The sequence below is a fragment of the Trichechus manatus genome, unplaced genomic scaffold (assembly GCF_000243295.1).
Source record: "Trichechus manatus latirostris isolate Lorelei unplaced genomic scaffold, TriManLat1.0 scaffold00009, whole genome shotgun sequence".
In the NCBI taxonomy this organism is placed as follows: domain Eukaryota; kingdom Metazoa; phylum Chordata; class Mammalia; order Sirenia; family Trichechidae; genus Trichechus; species Trichechus manatus.
Window position 1 is genome coordinate 27,526,455 of NW_004443945.1, and position 22,893 is coordinate 27,549,347.

The 22,893-nt window shown below is 38.2% G+C and overlaps 1 protein-coding gene across 1 annotated transcript in view; it reads right to left on the bottom strand.

Annotated features, from left to right (window-relative positions):
- Positions 1–22,893, bottom strand: part of SLC26A7 (solute carrier family 26 member 7) — a 150,838-nt gene that overhangs the window by 61,453 nt on the left and 66,492 nt on the right. The window contains exon 4 of the mRNA XM_012559924.2: positions 13,810–13,974. Coding sequence (XP_012415378.1) covers positions 13,810–13,974 — 165 coding nt within the window. The remainder of the gene's footprint in view (positions 1–13,809; positions 13,975–22,893) is intronic.

Below are 22,893 nucleotides of genomic sequence, written 5' to 3' on the forward strand. Positions count from 1 at the left end.
AAAAAAGAACAAATCTGTCTTGGGAGAAATACAGCCAGAATGCTCCCTAGAAACAAGGATAGCAAGACTATGTCTCACATACTTTGGGCATGTTATCTGGAGGGATCAGCCCCTAAAGACGACATTGTACTTGGCAAAGCAGAGGATCAGCGAAAAAGAAGAAGACCCTCAACGAGATGGATTGATACAGTGGCTGCAACAATGGGCTCAAGCATAACAACGATTGTGAGGATGGTGCAGGACTGGACAGTGTTTCATTCTGTTGTTCACAGGGTCGCTGTGAGTCGGAACCAACCTGACAGCAGCTAACAATAACAACAACTGGGGAGAAAGTTAGGTACCACAATATCATAGCTATCTAAGATGCAGATGATATATTTCCCTCTATCTCTCTATGTTTTAGATGGTAATTGTCCATAGCATTCCTTCAGCAATGAACAAATTCCATTTTTCATAGTTACTCCTCACTCAGAGCCCAGGAGAAAAACCCGAAATGTTACTCAGTGAAGTATATTCTATAAGGGATGGGGGTAAAGAGGATGTCAAGAAAACTTTATCCAAACATATGGATTTCTGATGGTTTAATCAAGATCCGAGGATAAAATAGAGGATATTATTCAGATGATTTGTCAGAAAAAAAGCCAAACATCCAGATGCTTTAAAGCATTTAGAGGATTATTCCTTCTATCCCTTGTCCCCTGCCCCATGACACTGAAAGTATGCCATGACAATGCCTGCACAAGAAAGGGGGGAAATATGAAAACCCCCAAGCCATACCAAATTTGCTGTCATGTGCATTTCAGGAACATGTGTTTGCAGTAATAAAAATGACCACCCCAGAATGAAAGGAATGAGAAACCCCGCTGGAGTTTATTGTCTGTCTGGATTAAACTACAACTTGTAGAGCAAAGCACATCTCACAAGCTACTCCAGAAGAACATGGGGGGTGGGCAGAGGCTCATTACAACAGCATCAGAACACAGTAGAAAAGGAGGTTGTGAGGAGTGTGGCTCTAAGGACTGTCATGTGAACCCATGTAGACAAGTCACATCTAAGGCGGACTGGACGAGATGGGTGGCATATGGAGATGGAGATAGGGACAGATAAAGGGATAGACACACACACACACACACACATATTCACATATGCTCATTTTATATAGGTCTAGACATCCTAGGTACATATTAAATTTCACATTTCTAGTATAAATCCTGTCATCTGAGTATGCTATCACACACTGGAGATTCCAGTAGATAAAAATTCCTATTGGGGAAGATCATTTGCTTCCCAGATCTCAGAGAACAAAAATAATGTGCATATGTATATGGATAAATAGGTAAACTTTTTTATCAGAATCTACAAATCTATGTAATAATAAAATAGGAGTTTAGCTCATTTTGATACCACAATACTAGTTCTTGAAATTGATCATTTATTAGAACTAGACATAAAATGTAAGGAGCCCTGGTGGCACAGTGGTTAAGAGCTTGGCTGCTAACTAAAAGGTCAGCAGTTTGAATCCACCAGCAGCTCCCTGGAAACCCTATGGGGCAGTTCTACTCTGTCCTATAGGGTCACTGTGAGTCGGAATTGACTCAATGGCAATGATTTTTTTTTTATTTTATAAAACGTAAAATATTTATGTGCATACCCAAGCCCATTTTAAGATATTTCAAAGAATGAAACATCCATTGTATATATCTTATTCCCTATTATGTTTTTTAGAGGTTAGGCTTCTCTGAAACACCTAACAGACATTTATACACTCATACACACACACGCACATACACACAATTTATTTAATGGATTTTTATCTGATTTGGTCATTCTCCATAAGTTGTTGTTTTCACTGATGAATTCCCAATTCCTGGAACAGGTTCTGGCACATAGTATGTATTCAGTAAATATTGTTGAATAAATAAATGAATACTCTGGTCTAACATGGTAATGAATACTCTGGGCTAACAATAAATCTATAAATAGAGGTAGCTTTTACACTGGATAAGCAGGGTGACAAGCAGAGGAAAGACCCAAAGTCTTCCTTTATCACTATCGAGATGATCTATATCATAAATTTGGGAGAATTTGTAATTGTCATGTATTTATTCATTCAATATGCTTATTGAAATTCTATTATGTGCAAGGCATTGAGCTAATATTAAAGCTACTATTATAGTAAAATTTTAAATAATTCATCTTTGATATAATTAATCCAATCCAAACAATCAGGTTTTTAATTACTCTACTTTTATAAGACTGAAGCAAAACCCAAGGCTGAAAAAGCTCACAGTCAAATATTTAGTTAGGAAGAAATAAGGAAACATATGACCTCCAACGCCTGCATGGGGATCATATCTGTTCAACAGTTTCTCACTGTACAACTGGCCCTGAATAGAAACCCCCAGGCAAGAAGAAAAATCTAAAGTGTGTTCACTCTTGAACTTCATGAGGCAAAGAAAAATAACTCAAATAATTAGAAAATATCAACTAGTGTTAAAAACTAAGTGGATTTTCTGCTCAATCCTCAATTAACCAGAAAATTCCATTAATTGAAATATTCTTTTGCCCAGCATTCTGGTCGGTCTAGGTTTTGCTGTAACAAAATCCATCTGAAAGTAAAAATGATTTTAACATTTTAAGGGTATAAACATATCTTTGACAATAATTGTTCAGTATCAATGATGAGCATATATTTGAACTATCTGTAACAGGACCACACTGAACATTCTAATATATGTTACTATGCCAAGAAGAACATGTCAACCCTTTAGCATCACTATTTACCATTCTTGCACTATCTTTGTATTATAGATCTGTCATAAATAGGTTTGTGTTTCACTTGAGAAACAGAAGAATGATAGCACAAGCAGCAAGTTTTAATAAATATGTCAGCACTCTATAATAGGTATAAACTACTAATCTGTAACAAGGTTTTACCACCACCTTGAATTTGGACCCCTAACTTCCGGAAATGTGAAAATAAATTCCCATTGTATTAAGCCACCAGGTTTGTGGTAATTTGTTAGAGCAGCCAAAGGAAACTAATACAGTTACCAAATCAAATGTTTCTTACTTCTGGGATAACTCAAAGACGGCAAAGTGGACTCCGAGCTTTCGCCCTCCGAATTACGTATACCCTAGAAAATTCCCTCCTCTTCAAGTTAACCAGGATAGGTGTAATTTTAAACAGAGTGTGAGCCTAATACTCCCCAGCATGTTTTCTCCTTTTCCGAAGCAACTGACGGTTTGACATAATTACTCCATAGTGAACCTATAAGGTTTTTTTTTTCTTTTTTTTCTTTGCCTTCTCCCTTTTCACATACCTTTGTTAACGGCTTTGTTTTGTGCATACCTTTGTTAATGACTCTGTTTTATGACTTAGGATCCCTCCTCAGGAAGATTAGAGCCCAGATGTCAGAGATGCATATCTTTAGCCTGATACGGAAATGTCCAGTTCCCTATCTCTTTAGTATGATAAAGAGTCTCTTGTAATTATGTTGGAGTGAATAACAACACTTCTAACCTTTGTAAAAATCATATATAAGCTCTAATGTAAAAATGCCTTTTGGGAATCCCTAAAGACAGCTTGTGTTGCTGTTGGGTCCCCAGTGGTGTGAATGAAATAGTGGTGTACAATTCCCGAATGAATAGTGCTGCTGTAACAGAAGTACCACAAGTGGATGGCTTCAACAAAGAGAAATTTATTCTCTCACAGTCTAGGAGCCTAAAAGCCTGAATTCAGGGCATCAGCTCCAGGGGAAGGCTTTCTCTCTGTCGGATCTGGGGGAAAGTCTTTGCCATCAATCTTCCCCAGTCGAGGAGCTTCTCAGCACAGGAACTCCAGGTCCAAAGGACATACTATTCTCCTGGCTTTTGTGTCTTTGTGGTATGAGGTCCCCGTGTCTCTCTGCTCACTTCTTTCTTTTATATCTCAAAAGAGATAGACTTAAGACACAATTTCATACTGTAGATTGAGTCTTGCCTCAATAATGTAACTGCCGCTAATCCCAGCTCATTAACATCATAGAGGTAGGATTTACAACACATAGGAAAATCACATCAAATAACAAAATGGTGGACAATCACACAATATTGGGAATCATGAGCTAGCCAAGTTGACACACATTTTTTGGGGGGACACAATTCAATCCATAACAGTGCCTAACCAAGGTAAGGTTTAGAAGAAAAGACTTGTTTGAGTTTGAAAAGACCTTCAAAATCAACCAGTTCTGCACTCTAATTTTATAGATGTAGAAACCAATGCTGCAAAGGCTAGCGAATTGCCCTGGGTAATTTGTCTTATGAGTAAGAGAGTCAGGACTGGACACAGGTCCCCTGAACTCAAAACTAACTCTTTTACCATTTTACCAATGCCTCTCTCACTATTCTCTTCTTTCAGTCCAGCAAATGACATTTCTAAACCTGCTGCTTCCTTTTTTTTGGGATATGGTAGGGAGATGCCATCTTTTGAAGGAGAGACTACCATAGAGCATGGTGTCTCTGGTTTAGATTTAATGGTGGGGTTTGATGACACCTGCTGCTTCTCAGGCATATCAGCTCTTCCAACCTGTTGGTCTTGTTGCACCTTCAACATTGGCATCAGAATCGTGTTAGTACAAGGGAAGCAGTAAAACCTTCCCACGTGTTCTAAAAGCTGTAAGTATAGGGACTGTTTTTCTTAATATATACATATTTGATGAAAGCCTACTTATATCTATATAGTGAATTCACCTTAATTCTTCCTCTCTACTCTGAACCCAGAGGAAGTTTCATAGTTTCCCTACCACAAGCCTTTAGGGAGAGGATGTAACCTGATCCTCCGGTAAATTTCCATTAGTCAGAAAAGACTGCCTTAAACCAGCCCAAGCCAGATTTAGCCTGCCCCACATGCACAGAAGGGCCAGCTGTGACTGTTAGTTGACCTCAACAGAGGACGCAGCAACAGGTGGAATGAATCAGAAGGAAAATCATCACCCAGACCCCATTCCGAAGCGAGAGGTCCGACTAGAACCACATCACCTCCTGTTTCCTGGCCACCATAATTCTTGTAGCGTCTTCCCTAGATATTCCTTCTAGAATTTTCCCTCCCCAGTACACCTGCATGGCCACCAACTTGCTGCCCAAATCACATATAAGCCCCGCTTCCCTGTAGCTCAGGGAGTAGGATCTGAGGAACTTTTCTCAGCTCCTTGCTCTTCACTTTGCAATAAAGTTACTTTCGCTTTCTCAAAGGCTGGCGTCCAGATCATTGGCAAGTCTGAGCGCACTGGACAGGACACACCTTCCCAAGTTCGGCAACAAGGACAGTTTAGGGTAAAAACAACGGGGAGACTTTAAACTTCATCGCTCTCAGGAATGATGTGGGAGCTAATATTTCCAGGCACTATGCTAGTCATCTTATTTGCAGTGGCTGATTTAAATTCTCAATTAATACAAGGTGAACACTATTATTTCCATTTAATACATGAGAAAAATAAAGTTCAGAGAGGTTAGGTAAATTGCTTAAAACCAAAACACTAAACCAGTTGGCATCTAGTCAATTCCAACTCATAGTGACTCCATGTGCTTCAGAGTAGAATTTCTCCATAAACTTTTAAAGGCTGTAACCTTTTGGAAGTAGATCTCCAGGGCTTTCTTCTGAGGCACCTCTGGGTGAGTTTGAATCGCCACCCTTTCAGTTAGCAGTCAAGTGCTCAACTGATTGCGCCACCCAGTGACCACCAAGCTGCTTAAAGCACACTGAAATTAAAACAGTGGAGCTGGAACATAGTTCTTGGTCTGTCTCACTGTAAAACCCATATTTTCCTTGTTACGTATATAAAACATAAGTAAGGTCTGGTCTCATAGCCAAACCTCAGGAGCTAATGGAATACAGTTACAGAATTTCTGAAATTCCACTGGGAAGAATCTTAAGACCAAAAGTATTCTCTCTGTCCCTCCAACATGCCAAGTTTGTATCCGCCTTAGGGGCTTTGCACTTACTGTTTTCTATCCTAAGAACACTTTTAACCCAAGTCTTTCCATGGCTGGGTCTCTTTCATCATTCTGGTCTCCACTCAGAAGTCATGTCCTCAGAACAATCTTCCTGACCATCTTATCTAAACAGACCCACTCCTTCATTTCATTTCCTGCCTCACTCACACCATCCTGTTTCCTTCATTAACACTATCTGAGATTATCTTGTTCACCAGTGTTTGTCTATTCTCTCCTGCCCTGCTCCACATCCCTCCTCAGTACTTTCATAAAACTCCATGGGAACAGGGATGCTGTTTCTCAACTACATTCTCAATGCCCGCTAGGTGATCAATAAATATTCGTTAGGCAAATCTGTTTTAACGGCTCTTTCATCAAGGGTGCATAATAGTCTCTTCCCTGCTAGAGATTCTGAAACAGCAAAGCTAGAATCAGGCTCATCCACGTGTAGTTTGTAAAAGCTCCCAGATTATTCTGTTGAACAGCTCAGGGTTTGAAGCTTCATATTTAGTTCAACTCTCCCACTTCGCAGGTAAGGAAACCAAAGTCGGCTGTTGAGCCCAGCCTTTGTTCTTTAAGGTAGTTAAAGCCTTTACACATGAGCCACCTTGCCCAGGGGAGCTCTTTCCCCACCTCCAACTTGTTTTCAACTTGATTGTATTTGAACCCCACCTCTGACAGATCTAGAGTACTGATCAGGGATCCATAACTGCCATCTCTGAACCTCTCAAAATTGATGTTGCTACTCTCTGTTTGTAGGAGTTTGATGTCTCCTATAAACTTTGCCTTTGCCTAACCAAAAAAAAAAAAAAAAAACAAAACAAACCTGTAGCTGTGGAGTTGATTCCAACTCATGTCTTTGTCTACATATCATTAAATCATTAAACATTTTAGAATGGGTATTATTAAGATCAAGTTCCCCAATTCCCTCTTCCTCTTAAAATAGTACACACGATGGAAAAACAAGAAAAATGTTAAGCTGAATCTCAAATAAAGGCTGCATTTTCATTAGGACACACACATAGAAAAGGAAGAAAAAACCAACATTCCATCAATTTTTACTTCATTGTTTTCAAATTTATGATCAATAAATGCATCTCACACTGGGAATAAATCCATTTGTTATTGCTTCAAGGTATAAATTAAGTCCCAGACCAAAATGTGATCTAGGAGAAGCATGGTATGTTAAACAGCCAGAGACAACACGGGTACATGATACTTTTTTGGAGCAAATGCACAACCATGTGTGCCAAGGCCCAGGTGGCATCCAGCCATCCCTTGTTTAGAAAAATAAGTTTAATTTGAATTACTTGAACACTGGATTTTGTGGTGATGCATTTTTCAGTGAATTGTGGGGCATGGAGAGACCTTAGCCCAAGATGGTTGAGTTGCAAAATATTTGCTCCCTGATTTAGATTTTTAAAGTAACCTTTGTTACAGATTCCCATATAATTGTTCCGTATCCAAATTAAACCCGCCACGTTTTCTATCCCCCGCATCACTGATTGAATCAAGCTGCAGACGAACTCTCCTTTTCTTTCCCCTTCAACTTTTCCTGTCCATTTTTCATGGCATATTGAACATCCCTGCAATTCACAATAGAAATGTCATATTAACTGCAGAGAAAATGTGGGCTTTCATAAACCACCAAAGCATGTTCTTGATTCAGAAACCCCAGAGGCCCTATGTCTTCAAAGCAGATGTGTTCTCCCCATATAAACATCATTTGTACATATTATTGTGATCTCATTCCCTATAAAAGAAAACGTTTCATTGGCTCCAATTTCCTTCTGGCATTTCTATACCACCTTATTAACATTCTTGATTACTGCTTTGCAGCCTGAAGGGGTGTCCAAACTAGGAAAGTGCTTTGCTTGTACTTCAGGTATGGGGGTGGGAATGAAGCTGTTTTCCAGTTCTGAAATTCTTCATTTTTAAAGAAGGAAATAAAAACTTCCAAGAAGGGTAGTTGAATAGACTGCCAAGCTTGCCTTTTGCTCTTGGGTTTAATGTACAAAACTGTACATAATTATTTAGAACAGTATCCATATAAAGCCATGCCAGTAAAACCAGCTTTGCCAAATTTATCATAGGCTGCTACAGGCTGAGACACTGGCGCCATCTCACAGAAATCCACATGTGCTAATATGAACTAGGAATTTTTGTAATTTTTATTGTGCCTTTTGGGGAAAACATCCTTTCTAATAAAATGATACTTAATCATTTCTCAATTTAAAAAAAAAAAAGGCCTTTTTTAAAAAATTCTAGAGAAAGTATTTAACTTTTCTGTCTTATCTATGTGGGGAATCAAGCTATCCATCAATTATTTGAATCTTAAGGAAGGCAAGAATAGAACAATTTAACTGTTCAGTCAGGATCCCACAACAGAAGTGGTCTTTGTAACACAATTGCTTCTGCTTACTTTTAAATAAATTGCAGTACTATTTATACTTTATTAGCTGGACTTATAACTGTTGAGGGGGTTTGAGCTGAATATATGGAAATATTTTTAAATAAAAATAAACTAAAAAATACAACACTTCCACGTTTCTGATGACTAACCCTCAATAATTAAGCAGATAGATTTATTTTTTAAGTTCTATAAATTTTCAAGTGATTTTTATTGACAAGTTGCAAAAAGAGATACAACTTTGCTTTATTATTTAGTTTTGTATATATCTGATTAAGAAAGTCAGAATCGACTCGACGGCAACAGGTTTGGTTTTTTTTGGTTTATAGAGGAAAAGCATTAGTACCTATTACATAAGTAGCACATTCGAAAATCTATAGTTTTGCATATCCAAGAATTCATTACTAGTAAGAAGAAAGATAATGGCTTCCATTTAATGAACACCTACTATGTTCCTGGCATCTCATTTCATGAATGACTAACAGGGATTATTATTACTAATTTACAAAACAAGCAACTGAAGGTCAATCATTTGCTCAAGGCCAAGGCTAGAGCTATAATTCGAATCCCGATCTTTCTGACTCTAAAATTCATTCCCCTGTTTATCTTGCTTCTTTTTAAGGAAATAGGACAGATCAATTAATATCTATGTGATTATGTTTTTTAAAAAAAAACAGTTGTCCTCAAGTTGATTGCAACTTATGGCAACCCTATGCCCTATTCAAGTCAGAGTAGACTGTGCTCCATAGGATTTTCAATGGCTGATAGTTCAGAAGTAGATCACCAGGACTTTCTTCCAAGGGATCTCTAGGTGGACTCAAACCTCCAAACTTTTGGTTAGTAGCCAAGCCCATTAACAATTTGCACCACCCAACGACTACACCATGATTGTATGGGCCCTGATAAAACCACCAGAGAGAAAAGTTAACTCAGGAAAAACAACTGTAAATATAAATATAAAACTAAAAGAAGAATATAAAATTAAATATAAAACTAAGTGCAGTAAATACTGCAGACTTCATTAAGAAATGGCCGTAATTTTTTTGAAAAGATAATTGTGTGAAGTAATTTAGGAAGTCTAAATAAGAGGATAAATTAGGCTTAATTATATCCACTTTTCCTAGGGAAACAGGAGAGTCAAGACAGTATTCCAGAGGCTTCCTTTGCATTGTGGACCCCAGGAATTCTGGGAGAGTACTCCAAAAACCAGAGGAAAGCCTGGTAGGGCTTGACACTTCTGAGAGAAGCCCTTGTCTGAGAAAGTTGGTTAACTACTTTTAGTTAGAAGAGAAGAGAGTAGCCTAACCACTCTGAGCTTGTTGGCATTGGTAGGCATGGGCTCTACATGCCAGATGCAGAGAAGGAAAAGGTATTACACCATGTTTATGGGCCAAGCCTACTGGTGGTTTGTTCTGTAATTTGAGAGTTCATAACTGGACACATACAGTTTCCTGTATCTGATTTAAATTGTTCCCTAGAGTGGTTCCACTGAGGTAAGAACATCTGCCATCCTGGAGCAATGAAACTGAATGGAGGTTTTAGCTATTCGCACTAGAGATTTGGATTCTCAGTAGCACAGAATCAGGCATGTCCCAGGAAGAAGACACTGTGGAAACAATAACAGCAGAAGGAAGAGAACCCAACCTATAGTCTCCTAAGAACAGGGTCAAGGCAGAAGGCTGTGTTATCTCTTAAAGTGGACACTCAAACCAAAAGAACAAAATTGTTGCCATCGAGTCAATTCCGACTCATTGCGACCCTATAAGACAGAGCAGAACTACCCCACAGAGTTTCCAAGGAGTGGCTGGTGGGTTCAAACTGCCAACCCTTTTGGTTAGCAGCCAAGCTCTTAACCATTGTGCCACCAAGACTTCAAAGTGGACACTAAGGGTGGACCCTAAGGGTTGCTAAAACCCATTGCCATTGAGTTGATTCCGACTCATAGGGACCCTATAGGACAGAGTAGAACTGCCCCATAGGGTTTCCAAGGAGTGGCTGGTGGGTTGAAGCAGCTGGTGGATTCGAACTGCCGACCTTTTGGTTAGCAGCCTTAGCTCTTAACCACTGTGCCACCAGGGCTTGCTACTACCAAAAATTCATTAATGTACATTTTGATTGGCCAAACCTGAATTCTATTGATAAAAATGAGTGATCTACCTGAGACTATCAGGAGTGGTGACTAGGTCATACACAGGGGCACAATCTAGATACTAATTTATGTTCCAAGGAATATCAGTAAAATGTTCTTTATCTCTCATCAGCCTGAGAAGCTTTCAAAATCAGTGGCTGAAAGCTCTAAAGCAGGGAGCATAGGCAAAGAGTGAAAAATCTCAAGAATGTGTTAATTCAGTCTCCTGTAGGTTCCTTGACCTGCAAACCAAGGCTAATCCCTCCAGCTTTGTTCCTTCACATAGCAGGGAAACAATCCAGAGGCAAGTTCAGATCTCTTTTATTAACATCATCAGATTATCTAAGGCCTGGTGGTACAGTGGTTAAAGTGCTCAGCTGCTAACCAGAAGGTCAGTGGTTCAAACCCACCAGATGCTCTGTGGGAGAAAGATGTGGCAGTCTGCTTCCATAAATATTTACAGCCTTGGAAACCCTATGGGGCAGTTCTACTTTGTCTTATAGGGTCACTGTCTCGGTCATCTAGTGCTGCTCTAACAGGAATACCACAAGTGGATGGTTTCAACAAAGAAAGTCCATTCTCTCACAATCCAGTAGGCTACAAGTCCAAATTCAGGGCATCAGCTCCAGGGGAACGCTTTCTCCATCGGCTCTGGAGGAAAGTCCATGTCATCAGTCTTCCTTTGGTCTGGGAGCTTCTCTGCACAGGAACCTCAGGTCCAAAGGACACGCTCTGCTCCCAGCACTGCTTTCTTGGTGGTATGAGGTTCCAATGGGTCTCTGCTCGCTTCTCTCTTTTATATCTCAAAAGAGATTGTGTTAAGACACTGATCTTGTCAACCTCATCAGTATAACCTCATCACAATGATAGAATTTACAACACATGAGGAGATCACATATAATCTCAACATAGTGGTAGAGTTCACAACACATAAGGACATCACATCAGATGACACAATCATACAATACTAGGAATCATGACCTAGCCTAGTTGCTACCCACATTTTTTGGGGGACACAATTCAGTCCATGACAGTCACTATAGTAGGAATCGACTCAACGGCGATGGGTTTGGTTTGGTTTTAACGGGAATGGCACCAAAGCACAGTTTCTAATTGTCCTAGTGTAATTTATACGTGGTACAAGATTGATTTCTTAATCTAATGCTCAGATCACCAAAATATTTGACACTGCAGTATCAGCATCCATTTTGAAACCTTGGCAAAGAACCAAAGCACTGTTCCTACTTTACAACCTAGCAGCTCAGGGCTCTGTTACACTGAAAAGCAAGAGAAACTTTTCTTTCTTTTTCTTCAGCACAAAGCATAGCTTCCACCAACTGAGTATTGTGAATTTAAAGTCAGCAATCTAAAAATGTTGCTATGTTTTTATCTGATGCCATTCTAGTGTGAGATCTTACAAGAGTCCCTTTATTAATCCCAGTGTTTGACCTAAGACTGAGAAAAAGTAGCTTGCAGTTTACCTTACAAGAACACAAAATGAAAAAGAAGGTCCTATACAAAAACACTTTAATGTAGCATTTTATGCACATTGCCAGCAGAGAAATATGTCTGAAAGACCAAAAGTTAGCCCCACATCAGCGGCCTACCTTGCTCTTCTCACACAACTAATGAAAGAAAGACAGTTGTTTGCATATGCAGGTGTGAGCAAAGAAGTTAGCTGGTATGCTGTCGCCCAGGGCACCCCAGTTCCTAGTCAGGAGATCTTTAAGGCAGAATCTATCACTTAATTGGTTCAGTCATGTAGACTTGTGGTAACCAAATGTCTTAGCCAATCATCTGACAACTTAAAGCTACTTTGGTCTGCTTTTGTTTAATCTGGAGCTTGGAATTATGTTGTTTCCAAGTCCAGATTCCAGTGTTGCTGTTTTGGTTTAAAGCTTCCTTATAATGAATGAATCATTGAGCAGGATACTCCTTCATCCTAAATTGAAAGAACTCAGAACCAGCTTCTAGGTCTGTGTTGCCAATGGCCATCTTTATTAATTACATCATCAAATAATCAGAGAAACACACATTTAACCATATCAAAGTGATAATTTTAAAAAATAGTAATAACCAGAGTTGGAAATGATAAGGTGAGAGTAAAATGTTAATTGATATGATTTTTCAAGGTTGAAATTTGACAAAAACGTTATATATTGACTCAGTAATTCCATTAATAGGAATTTATCCTAATGAAATAATCAGTGATATAGACAATAATAATATACATAAACAAGTTCCCCTATGGGGCCATCTATAATCATAAAACACAAGAAACAATCTCAATAACAGGGAAGTAGATAAATAAGTTATCGTACATCCACATATTGAACTACTATTCAGCCAGTAAGTTGAAGAAGATTGTTGAAGGATGGAAATACTCTCATTATTATGTAATATCAATAACATCAATGTTATTTATATATAGCATTACATTAAATAAAATGAAGTTGGGTTGCCCTCAAGGAGTTAATTAATAAGAAAATCATTCTTTTATAAAGCATCGATAGGAGTTCCTAAGAAGTCATAGATTTTAGGTCAACTTAAAGAAGAATGTTCTACCAAGAATAATGGAGTATTGTTAGAATAATATGTTGAAACTGGCCAAACATTCCTCTCTCAGATTAAAACCCAAAACCAAACCCACTGCCATAGAGCCGATTCCGACTCACAGCGACCCTATAGGACAGAGTAGAACTGCTCCACAGGATTTTCAAAGCTGTAAATCTTTATGGAAGCAGACCACCACATCTTTCGCCCGCGGAGCGGCTGGTTGTTTAAAACTGCCAATCTTTTGGTCAGCAGCCGAGCGATTTAACCACTATGCATCCAGGGCTCCTTCTCTTTGGTTAGGTTGGCTTTTAATAACTGATTGTCTGCTATTGGAACTCTAATCACCAATTTTGACCAGGTCTCTGAGTGGATCCCATACCAGGTTCACTGTTAAAACGTGGCCAAATATACTGTTGTTAGAATGGGCCACAATCACAGTAGGTGGCTTCCATTAGAAACTGGAAATATATCTGGTGCACAAAAAATTCACGTTATTTTTTCTAATCATGCCCTATCTTACATAATATTCAATGGTTCATTACAAGGAATTGTTTCCAAAATTAGAAGATACCACTCCATTAGATTAATTTCGCATCTGAAATCACATTTAATGTATCCTAAAAGATTTTATTTCAACCAAAATTGCTTTAATATAAAAAAATCATAGTATTGTAATTAAACAAATTCCACTTTGTGAAACATACACAATATAGGAACAAAGACATATGGAAAACTCACTCACATAAAAGAATCCAAGTGGTCCAGATATGTACGGCATTTTCATTCCCAAGAGATACTTGACTTGAGAAGTCACGACGTGGGTAGCGGCCCCTGTTGTCATTGCGCTGATGACAGGCTCCGAAAGCAGGAAGGTGGCACAGCCCAGTTGTAGCACAAACATGGCCAACTAAGAGGACAAAGAAACAGTTAGAGGATACTTTCAGAGGAAATTCCTCAAGGTTCCTAGAGGGATTAATATCTGAACATTTTTCATTTTCACTTTACACAGACACAGAGAACTAATGTGAAACAGGTTTCCTAAACTTTATATACACAGTATCTAGGGTTTCCTTGAGAACATTACTAGGTTCCAAGACTTTCCAAATGTTATTGGGTATAATAAGTGGTTCAATTAAAATTGTTAGCACAATTATTTTTATTATTAACTTTTTTCTTTTTTTCTATTCACATGTGTTACAAGAAAGGGAAATATACTAAATGATATTAAATATCATTTAACATATGGGGCTCTGCAGAGGAAAAATCAAATTTGTATCATCATATCTGTAAGCTGAATTAAAAAAAAAAAAAAGGACATGATTCACTATACCCAGTAGGCTTAAAACCTGAAAATCACTGAGGAAAGAAAGCCAATCCTTAATTTTCTCCCAGCTTCTGAGAATGAGAACATACTGTTTTAATCAGATACACTGTTAACCAGATCTTAAGCACCAATATTAAGTATTTATGTATCAGGAGTTACCTGTATATGGGAAAGAGCATGACAGAGACAGAGGAAAGAGACATGTCTTAAGAAGCCCAGGAATCAGTAGAAAAATCATTTTCCATAAACATTTCCTCACCGCTCCTAGCATCACCCTCCATTCCCAAACTATTTCATGACCAGATAAAATCATTAACTCTGAGTAGAAGCTGTGTATTGAGCCCTACTGGGCAAAAGGTAAAAAGAAGGATCAAATATTTTCATCATTCAGGTCTTTCTATCGATAAATAGACAGTTTTAGAAGATGACCCACTTTTTGACTTAATAGTACTGTGTGTACTTGGTCATGGAAACCGTGAAAAGTAAATGTTACTCTTTTGAAAGTAACCTTAAATTACATTCATGAGTATCCACACTGGAAAAAGGAAAACAAAGTAGGTCATGCTGACATAGCCTCTCGCTATGTTAATTATAATATTTAGGTCAGGTCTTAAAATTCTTATTGGAAAATAAGATTAACTATTAAAGGAATCAAGGGAAGAACAGCAATGAGGTTGCTATCAAGAGATCACAGTGATGAAAATGAGAGGTATAAAGAGCTATCTGTTTCCACTAGAGCATACTTTGCAGAATATATCACTTCAGCATTATCATCTTATAACAATGTCCTTTGGCCAAAAGCAATAAAGCTCCAAACTTGTATTAGAGTGTATTGGAGTTACCTAGATTCAGTCTGAAAACCTAGGTTCTAATCCTGGCTCCATCAAGTCCTAGCTTTGTGACTATAGGACACATACTGAAATTCTACAAGATTCATCATCATCTATAAACTGTTAGAGTGATTTCTGTCCTAGTTATCTTATAAAGTTGTTGCAAGGTGAATGTGAAATAGTATATGAGAGAACTTTGAAACCTGTGAACTGTGCAGCATAGGTGATGCACCAGGAACATCAAAGGGTCATATGAATTTTACCCAGCCTCGGAAATCAGCCACCAGTTTTGAAAATGAACAAAGGACCATACCACATTTTCCAAATGTAGAAAACTTGAAAGAATTTATCAGTGCATGTCTCAGGCTGGGTTCTCTAGAGAAGCAAAACCAGTGAAGCATACATATATATATATATAGAGAGAGAGAGAGATTTATCTCAAGGAAAGCGCTCATGCAGTTGTAGAGGCTGGCAAGTCCCAAGTCCATGAGTCAGGCATCAGGCTGAAGGCTTCTCTTGACTCACGTAGCTGCAAGGTCTAATGAACCTAAGATCTGCAGGTGAGATGGCAGGCTGCTGGCTCATGGGCTGTGGAGGCTGATGAATCCAAGATCAGCAGGCTGCTGGCTTACAGGCTGCAGAGGCTGATAAACTCCAAGATCAGCAGACAATACAGCAGGCTGCTGGCTCAAGTCCCAAGAATGGGGGGTCGGATGATGACGAGCCACTTGCAGAATCCAGAGCAAGCAAAAACCAATAAGCTTTGCCAGAATGTTCATATATATATTAGATGCGGACCACATCCCAATGGAAACCCCCCTTACAACGGATCGGCTGATCACATTATGGAGGTGATTAGATTATATCACAAAATGGAGAATAACTATATCATTATATAACTGCCAAACTACATCATTACCAAACTGCCAAACTACATTACATAACTGCCAAACCACTGAGAATCATGGCCCAGCCAAACTGACATAACCTTAACCACTGTAGTGCAGAAAGAACTTTATTTGAATTGTTTGCAGCTTACCAGCCCCCTTTTATTCAATACGTAGTAAAGAAAACAATATGGGTTGCCAACATAGAAATCCAGCAATCTGTTACTGCCAACATAGGATGCCAAAGCAGCAGCCTTTCCTACTGGCATTTTTTAAAAACTATGTGTTAGTCTGTCAAAGTAGAAACACTCTGCAAGAAATACCCAAGCAACCAATGATGTGGATACAAGTGGAACACACTGATCTTCTTGGTAATGCTTAATCCATAGTCTGGTTTTCATTCTGAGGACACAATCAGTTAAGAAAAATATTGAACCTATTTTCCCAAGTATCTCTCTACTAGCATGCTACTTTCATCTTACAACATTAACTCTTACAGGCAATGAACACCAGGGTTGGATTTTCATTTCAATTAAATGCAGCATAAAAGCAACCCAAATCTTTGAACTTGCGAACCTTGTTTACATGTATGGAATTTTATGCATACATGGAATGTTGGAAAGTTGTTATCTGCATGTCAGGTAATCTTTATTTATTTTGAGACTCAAACTCATTTAGGAGGCCTTGTGTAGATCACCATTTTGCCTTCTGTTTTTTTATTGTTTGCTTCCTAAATTCCAGCTCCTACTTATAGGGGTTCATGACTTGCTGTGCCTGAGAACAAATGGTTACCAAACCTGAAGTGGTTCACCACTTCCAGCTAAACCATTATTTTCCAGTAGCAGCTTCTTTGTCATTTCTACAACTTGAATACTAAAAATGGAAGGGTCCAGAAACATACAAGATATAAAAAGAGTTCAATCATTCCAAGCTGTTGAAAATATGGAAACACAGAAATCAAAAACGATAGAGTATCCTCTTTTAAAATTTATACAAAGACTCAAAATATTAGTGTAATATTTTATTTGCACAATTTTTTATTCTTTAAAAAATTCTCCTAGCAGGGGATAAATCTCTAAAACGGAGAGTTCTTGACTCCGAAAGGTCAACAAGTCCCTTAAGGTCTCATGCCTGATACAAACCATTGGGCATGTGAAGCATGATTGCAAACATGTGAGATTTAACTGAGGAGAAATTACTGTCTGCTGGATGACAACATTCTCCATAACCCAAGGCAAAGACCGAAACTAAAAAAAGAAAGAAAGAGAATAAATTTAAGAACTTCCCTTTCCCCATCACTGAAATTCCAACAGTTTATTCACATTGGGGTTAGATCTACCATACAAAGGCTGATGTACACAGCTTGAAGGTAGCAAGTAACCAAGCAACAAAGCTTTTCAAAAGGGGTACGCAGATGGAAGCATGTTTAACATGGAATTTAAATATACAAAAGAGAGTCCTAGAATTTTTTGCTTGGAAGCCCAGTATTTAAACTTTATACCATTTTTAAGGATTTTTTTAAGCTAATGACTTAATAAACAACCACATCATATCCTTTTACTAATAGTATGGATGATAATAATTCTAATCTGGCTAGCCTACTCTCAAAACTTGGCCATGCAACACTTGAAGAGAAACTGAATTTCAGACAATATATTTCAGCTGTTTATAGTAATGTTCATGTTCTGGGCTAATGCTGAAAACCTCTGACACACATTAGCAAGGTTCACTAACATGATACTGTTTGGTAATGCTTGTATAAATACCATGTGTTCTATATAAATTGAATGTATCTCAGATTTCATTTTGTTTTTTTCAAGTGGCCTTCAAATATAGAAAAAAGAAGAGCGTGCAGAAGAAACAACTATACTACCTAAAAGAATGGAATACAGCATACATTTCAGGGTATACGGATTTGCCTAAAATCTGGCTCTTACATTACATCAAATTGTTTATTCATCCATCAATCAATGTTTATTGAATACCTACTAGAGGCTAAGCACAGGTTAGTACAAAATACAAAAGTACATTTCATATTTTAAAAGAGCTTATATAAAAGTTTAAATGATGATGGGAGGTGTTAACCAGAAGTATAAAGAAGAATAATACAGGGTTTAGAAGCAACAACACCCCCGTTGCAATGAGCACACCTAGATCATCACTTCTAATACCATTCTCCAATAAAATGAGCCAGGGCTCCTTGGAGAAATAGATGAGGCTAGGACTGGGCAAGAAATATACCCATGAGCCTGGAAGGTCTTGAAGTACTAGAGAGGAATGAAGTACTCAAAAAAGAAAACACAATGGTGGGTATATGTCAAATGGATACAGGAAGAAACTGAAAGAGCTCCCAATGGTAAAAGCTGGAATAAAATAAGCAAAAAAATTAAGTAGTGTTATGAATTGAACTTTGTCCCTCAAAAATATGTGTTGTAACTCCTGAACTCTATGTCTGCGGTTATAATCCCATTTGGGAATGGGTTGTCTCTGTTATGTTATTGAGACAGGATTAGTATAGGGTATATCTTGAGTCAATGTCTTTTGAGATATAAAAGAGATTAAAAGCAAGCTAGGAAGCAGAGATGGGGAAAGAGAGATGCCAAGCCACATGAAGATTACCCAGGAGCAGAAACTCAGAAAAGACAAGGACCTTCCTCCAGAGCCGACACAGGGAGAAAGCCTTCCCCTAGAGCTGGCACCCTGAATTTGGACTTCTAGCTTCCTGAACTGGGAGAAAATGCATTTTTGTTTGTTAAAGCCATCCACTTGTGATATTTCTGTTATAGCATCACTAGATAACTAAGACAAGTGGTACTGGATTACAACCCAAAATATAAAATAAGCAGCTTTGAGTTCATACTGATATTAATAAATGATTAAATACATTAATTAATTAATGGAGGAGAATAGCAAATCTCCCATGCAGAAAAATTCCAATAACATGTAGAATTTCACCCTTAAAGAGGTGGCACATAACTCCCTACTTCTGAAGTGTTGGCTGTACATAGTCGCTTCCTTCCAAAGAGTATGGTGTGGAAAGTGGGGAAATAGAGGAACTTTACATTTGAGAAACTTGACAAACACTACTTCAGCTTGGTGATCAATATTATTGGAAGAGACTGCATAGGTCCGGCTCACTATCATTTACTCCCCATTGCTGACCCCCACATTGTCTCATGATCTTGTTTTTCCCTCCGGTTCCAGTCTCTACAAAAGGTTTAAGATTAACTGATGTTCCTCCTTGGAGGGTGGAAAACAAGTGATAATGATCTAGGGATGACAAACCTAACAAAGCACCCATCTTGGGGCAAGAAAACCAAGATGTTGCCTGATAACCCCCAAGAAAAGATTAACGCATCTGGGACTTGACCACCTCAAGGGGGAACTAACACAAACTTCTAAGACACATAATCCTGTATAAAAGCCTTTGGCCGATCTCCGGTTGGGGAGATGGGTTTTTTGGCAGAATCTATTCCCGCCTGTCTCCTATATATCAATATATAATAAAACTCTTGCTGCTCACCTCACCCCTTCTCAGAATTGGCTATTGCGGCATGTGGCTCCAATCCATGTTATTGCGGTAACATTAACATCAACGGTGATAAGTCATGTTGATGGTCTGTACTTGATATGATGTGATGAGAATGTTACATTACTTCTGTGACCTTCTCAAAAATCCTGTCTAATCATGGAGAAAACATCAGACAAATGCCAATACAGGGACATTTTACAAAATACTTGACCAGTATGCCTCCAAACTGTTAAGATTATCAAAAAGAAGGACTGTCTGACAAGTTGTCACAGCCAAGAAGAGCCTAAGGAGACACAATAAATTAATGTAATGTGGTATTCTGGATGGGATACTGGAACAGAAAATGGTAATAACAATAAGGTAAAAATTAAGCAGCTCTGAATACAAAGTATGGGCTTTAGTTAATAATAATGCATCAATCTGGTTCGTTAATTGTGGCAAAAACCTCATAATAGGGGAAATTGGGTGTGGGGCTTAAGGAAATAACCCGTACCGTCTACACAACTTTTCTGTTAATCTAAAATTATTCTAAAATAAAAAGTTCATTAAACGGAAAAAAAAAAAAAAAAAAAAAAACTCCACCTCTCCAACAGAATCCTCAGGTAAGTCTAATGTGTGTGGTGTGCATAAAGAATTCCTGAGTTCTGCATGCATGGACATGGGGAGAAGAGGGTCTGTACAGAGGCCACCAGATTGCTGGGTTTCAGAGGTATGGCATGTGTGCAAACACAAGGACTAGGAAAAATGCCACTGGAATTCAGAGAGAGAGAAGGGACTACTGCTGGATAGGGTTAAAATTTTGCCTTGACACTTACAGAGGAATTCTGGAGAGAGAAATTATTAGAAAACATTCCAGAAAGAGGACGTGTATGAGTATTAGTACAAATCAGGAAAGCATGGGATATTTTCAGAGGATATAGAGTTGCTAGCTTAAAAGAAACACAACTACCCAAAAGGGAGTAATAGAAAATAAAGCAATAAATTTTGAAATAAGAATATGGACCACCTTAAAAGCAGTGAAAAGGGAGTTTTGCAGGAGTGAGTGACATCAGTCATCCATACCTTTATTAAACACTTAATTTTGCCAAGAAATGTGCTGCACATTGGCACAAAAAATCAGAGCTGTGCATGGTAGGATTTATCTGAAGATAGGCTGTGGAACAAATGGTCATTTAAAAGGTTATGATACAAGGAGTAACTAAAGGAAAAAGGACAAAAGAACCTAAACTAGACAACAGGGATGGAGAGAGAAGAGGTGCACCATGTTAGATTACCTACAGTAGGCAAACTAATCACATGCTTCGAAAACAAACATGATTTTTGACTTCTTTTTCATGTGGAATATGTCAGAAATTCACTGGCCTTAAGAACTGTTTTTACTTGTAATTATGTGGTTGAAGGCGGCACCATGATCTTTTCAGTTCCCAGAACTTTCAAGAAAAAAACTAGCCCTGAATCAAGAGAAACTGAGAGTCAGACCTTCTGGGTTGGTCAACAATTTGAGTCTTCTGCCTTATTAAAAGACGAAGGGGAGTTGGGAGTAAAGGAGTAGTTACATTTTTATGTTTCATGAAGGGGGGACAGTTGTGGGAGAAGGTGGAAGAGTTCATTGATTGAGTCACTCCACATCTGCGCTCCAAAGATCCGAAAAAATCTATGACCAAATTAGAAAATTGTAAGTTTTCTAACTCCTTTTTCATTAGGAATTGTGTTACAATTTAAACAGATACAGACACATTTCTACATCCTAGTTAGAGGGGGAGGGAGCAGACGGAGAAAGTGAGAAATCTAAAAAGGTTAAAAAATAATAATTTCAGTTATTTAATATAGGGATATTTAATTAACCTTTTCCTGTTCAATTTGTTCAACTTACATTTATTAAGTACCAGCTGCTGGAACTATAAACAGTCTCGTTTCTATGCAGGCTCACAATCTAGAAAGGGAGACAACTAGGTAGAAAAATATTTCCTGGTACACTGAGAAGCCTTCTAAAGTAGGTCATGAACAATGTCTTATTGGAGCACACGGGAAGAGTGACTTTCAACATGTCCAAAGATGTCAGGGAAGGTTTCTTAGAGATGATTATATTTGAGCTGAGCCTTGAAGGACAAGGAGGAGTCACACAAGTGGTGTGGGAAAGGACCTTCAAGGCCAGAAGAATGACAGGTACACAGCTATGGAGCCAGGAACTTGGCCCTGCCACAGGAAATATGGCTAGTACAGAGACTGCTGCTACTATTACAGAGGTCAAATTTAAGAAAGAACTAATACAATGCCTGGCCCTAGAAGTTGCTTCCTCTATCAATACTAATTTAGAAAGCTATGTAGCATTACACTTATGAGAGTATATACTTGAGTCCAAATCCTACACTGCCAATTCCTAATTGTGAAATTCTAAGTAACTCACTCTATCTTTCCAGTATCTTCATCTATATAAGTCCCTGGTTAATGCACTTGGCTGCTGACAGAAAGGTTGGAGGTTCAAGTCCACCTAGAGGCACCTCAGAAGAAAGTCCTGGTAATCTACTTCTAAAAATTCAGCCATTAAAAACCATGTGGAGCACAGTCCTATTCTGACACACATGGCATCTCCATGAGTCAGAGTCAGCTTGATGGCAACTGGTTTTTATCTTCCTTCATCTATATATATATATATTTCATAAAATGCTGATGAGGATTTAATGTATTAATACATGTAGTGAGTTTAGGACAAAGCTTGGCATATAACGGGACAAAAATATTATTGTTTTTAATGAGAAATTTTCATTTTTATAATTTTAAGAATGTCATACTTCTAATTTTATTACATGTATTCCTAACTTCACCAGGCGCAAACTGCAGCTAGAAAAATTTAGATTAGGCAATGACTTTCTGATTATAGTAGTTGTGAGATAGTGAAACACTATCATAAGAGATTTTAGACTGTCCTTCTGCATTTCAAAAGAATGAAATCAATGATTTTTCTTTCTGGAAAGGATAAGAATTACATGATGAATAGGCAGACTAAACTAGTTTACATCTTAAGTCCTTTTTATATTCATTATCCTATTATTTAATACTTTAAAAAAGCTGTTTACTACAAAACCAAAAGTAAATGGAGACTTTCTTATTAAGTCTGGTTTTTATCTTCCTTGAAGGAATAACATTGTGTTTTCAGAATGCACCAGAAGAATAATACAAGGCTCTGTCACTCAACACCCCACCCCCTTGGGTCACCCCAAACTTGTGCAACCATCAAAGGAGCTGTATACCC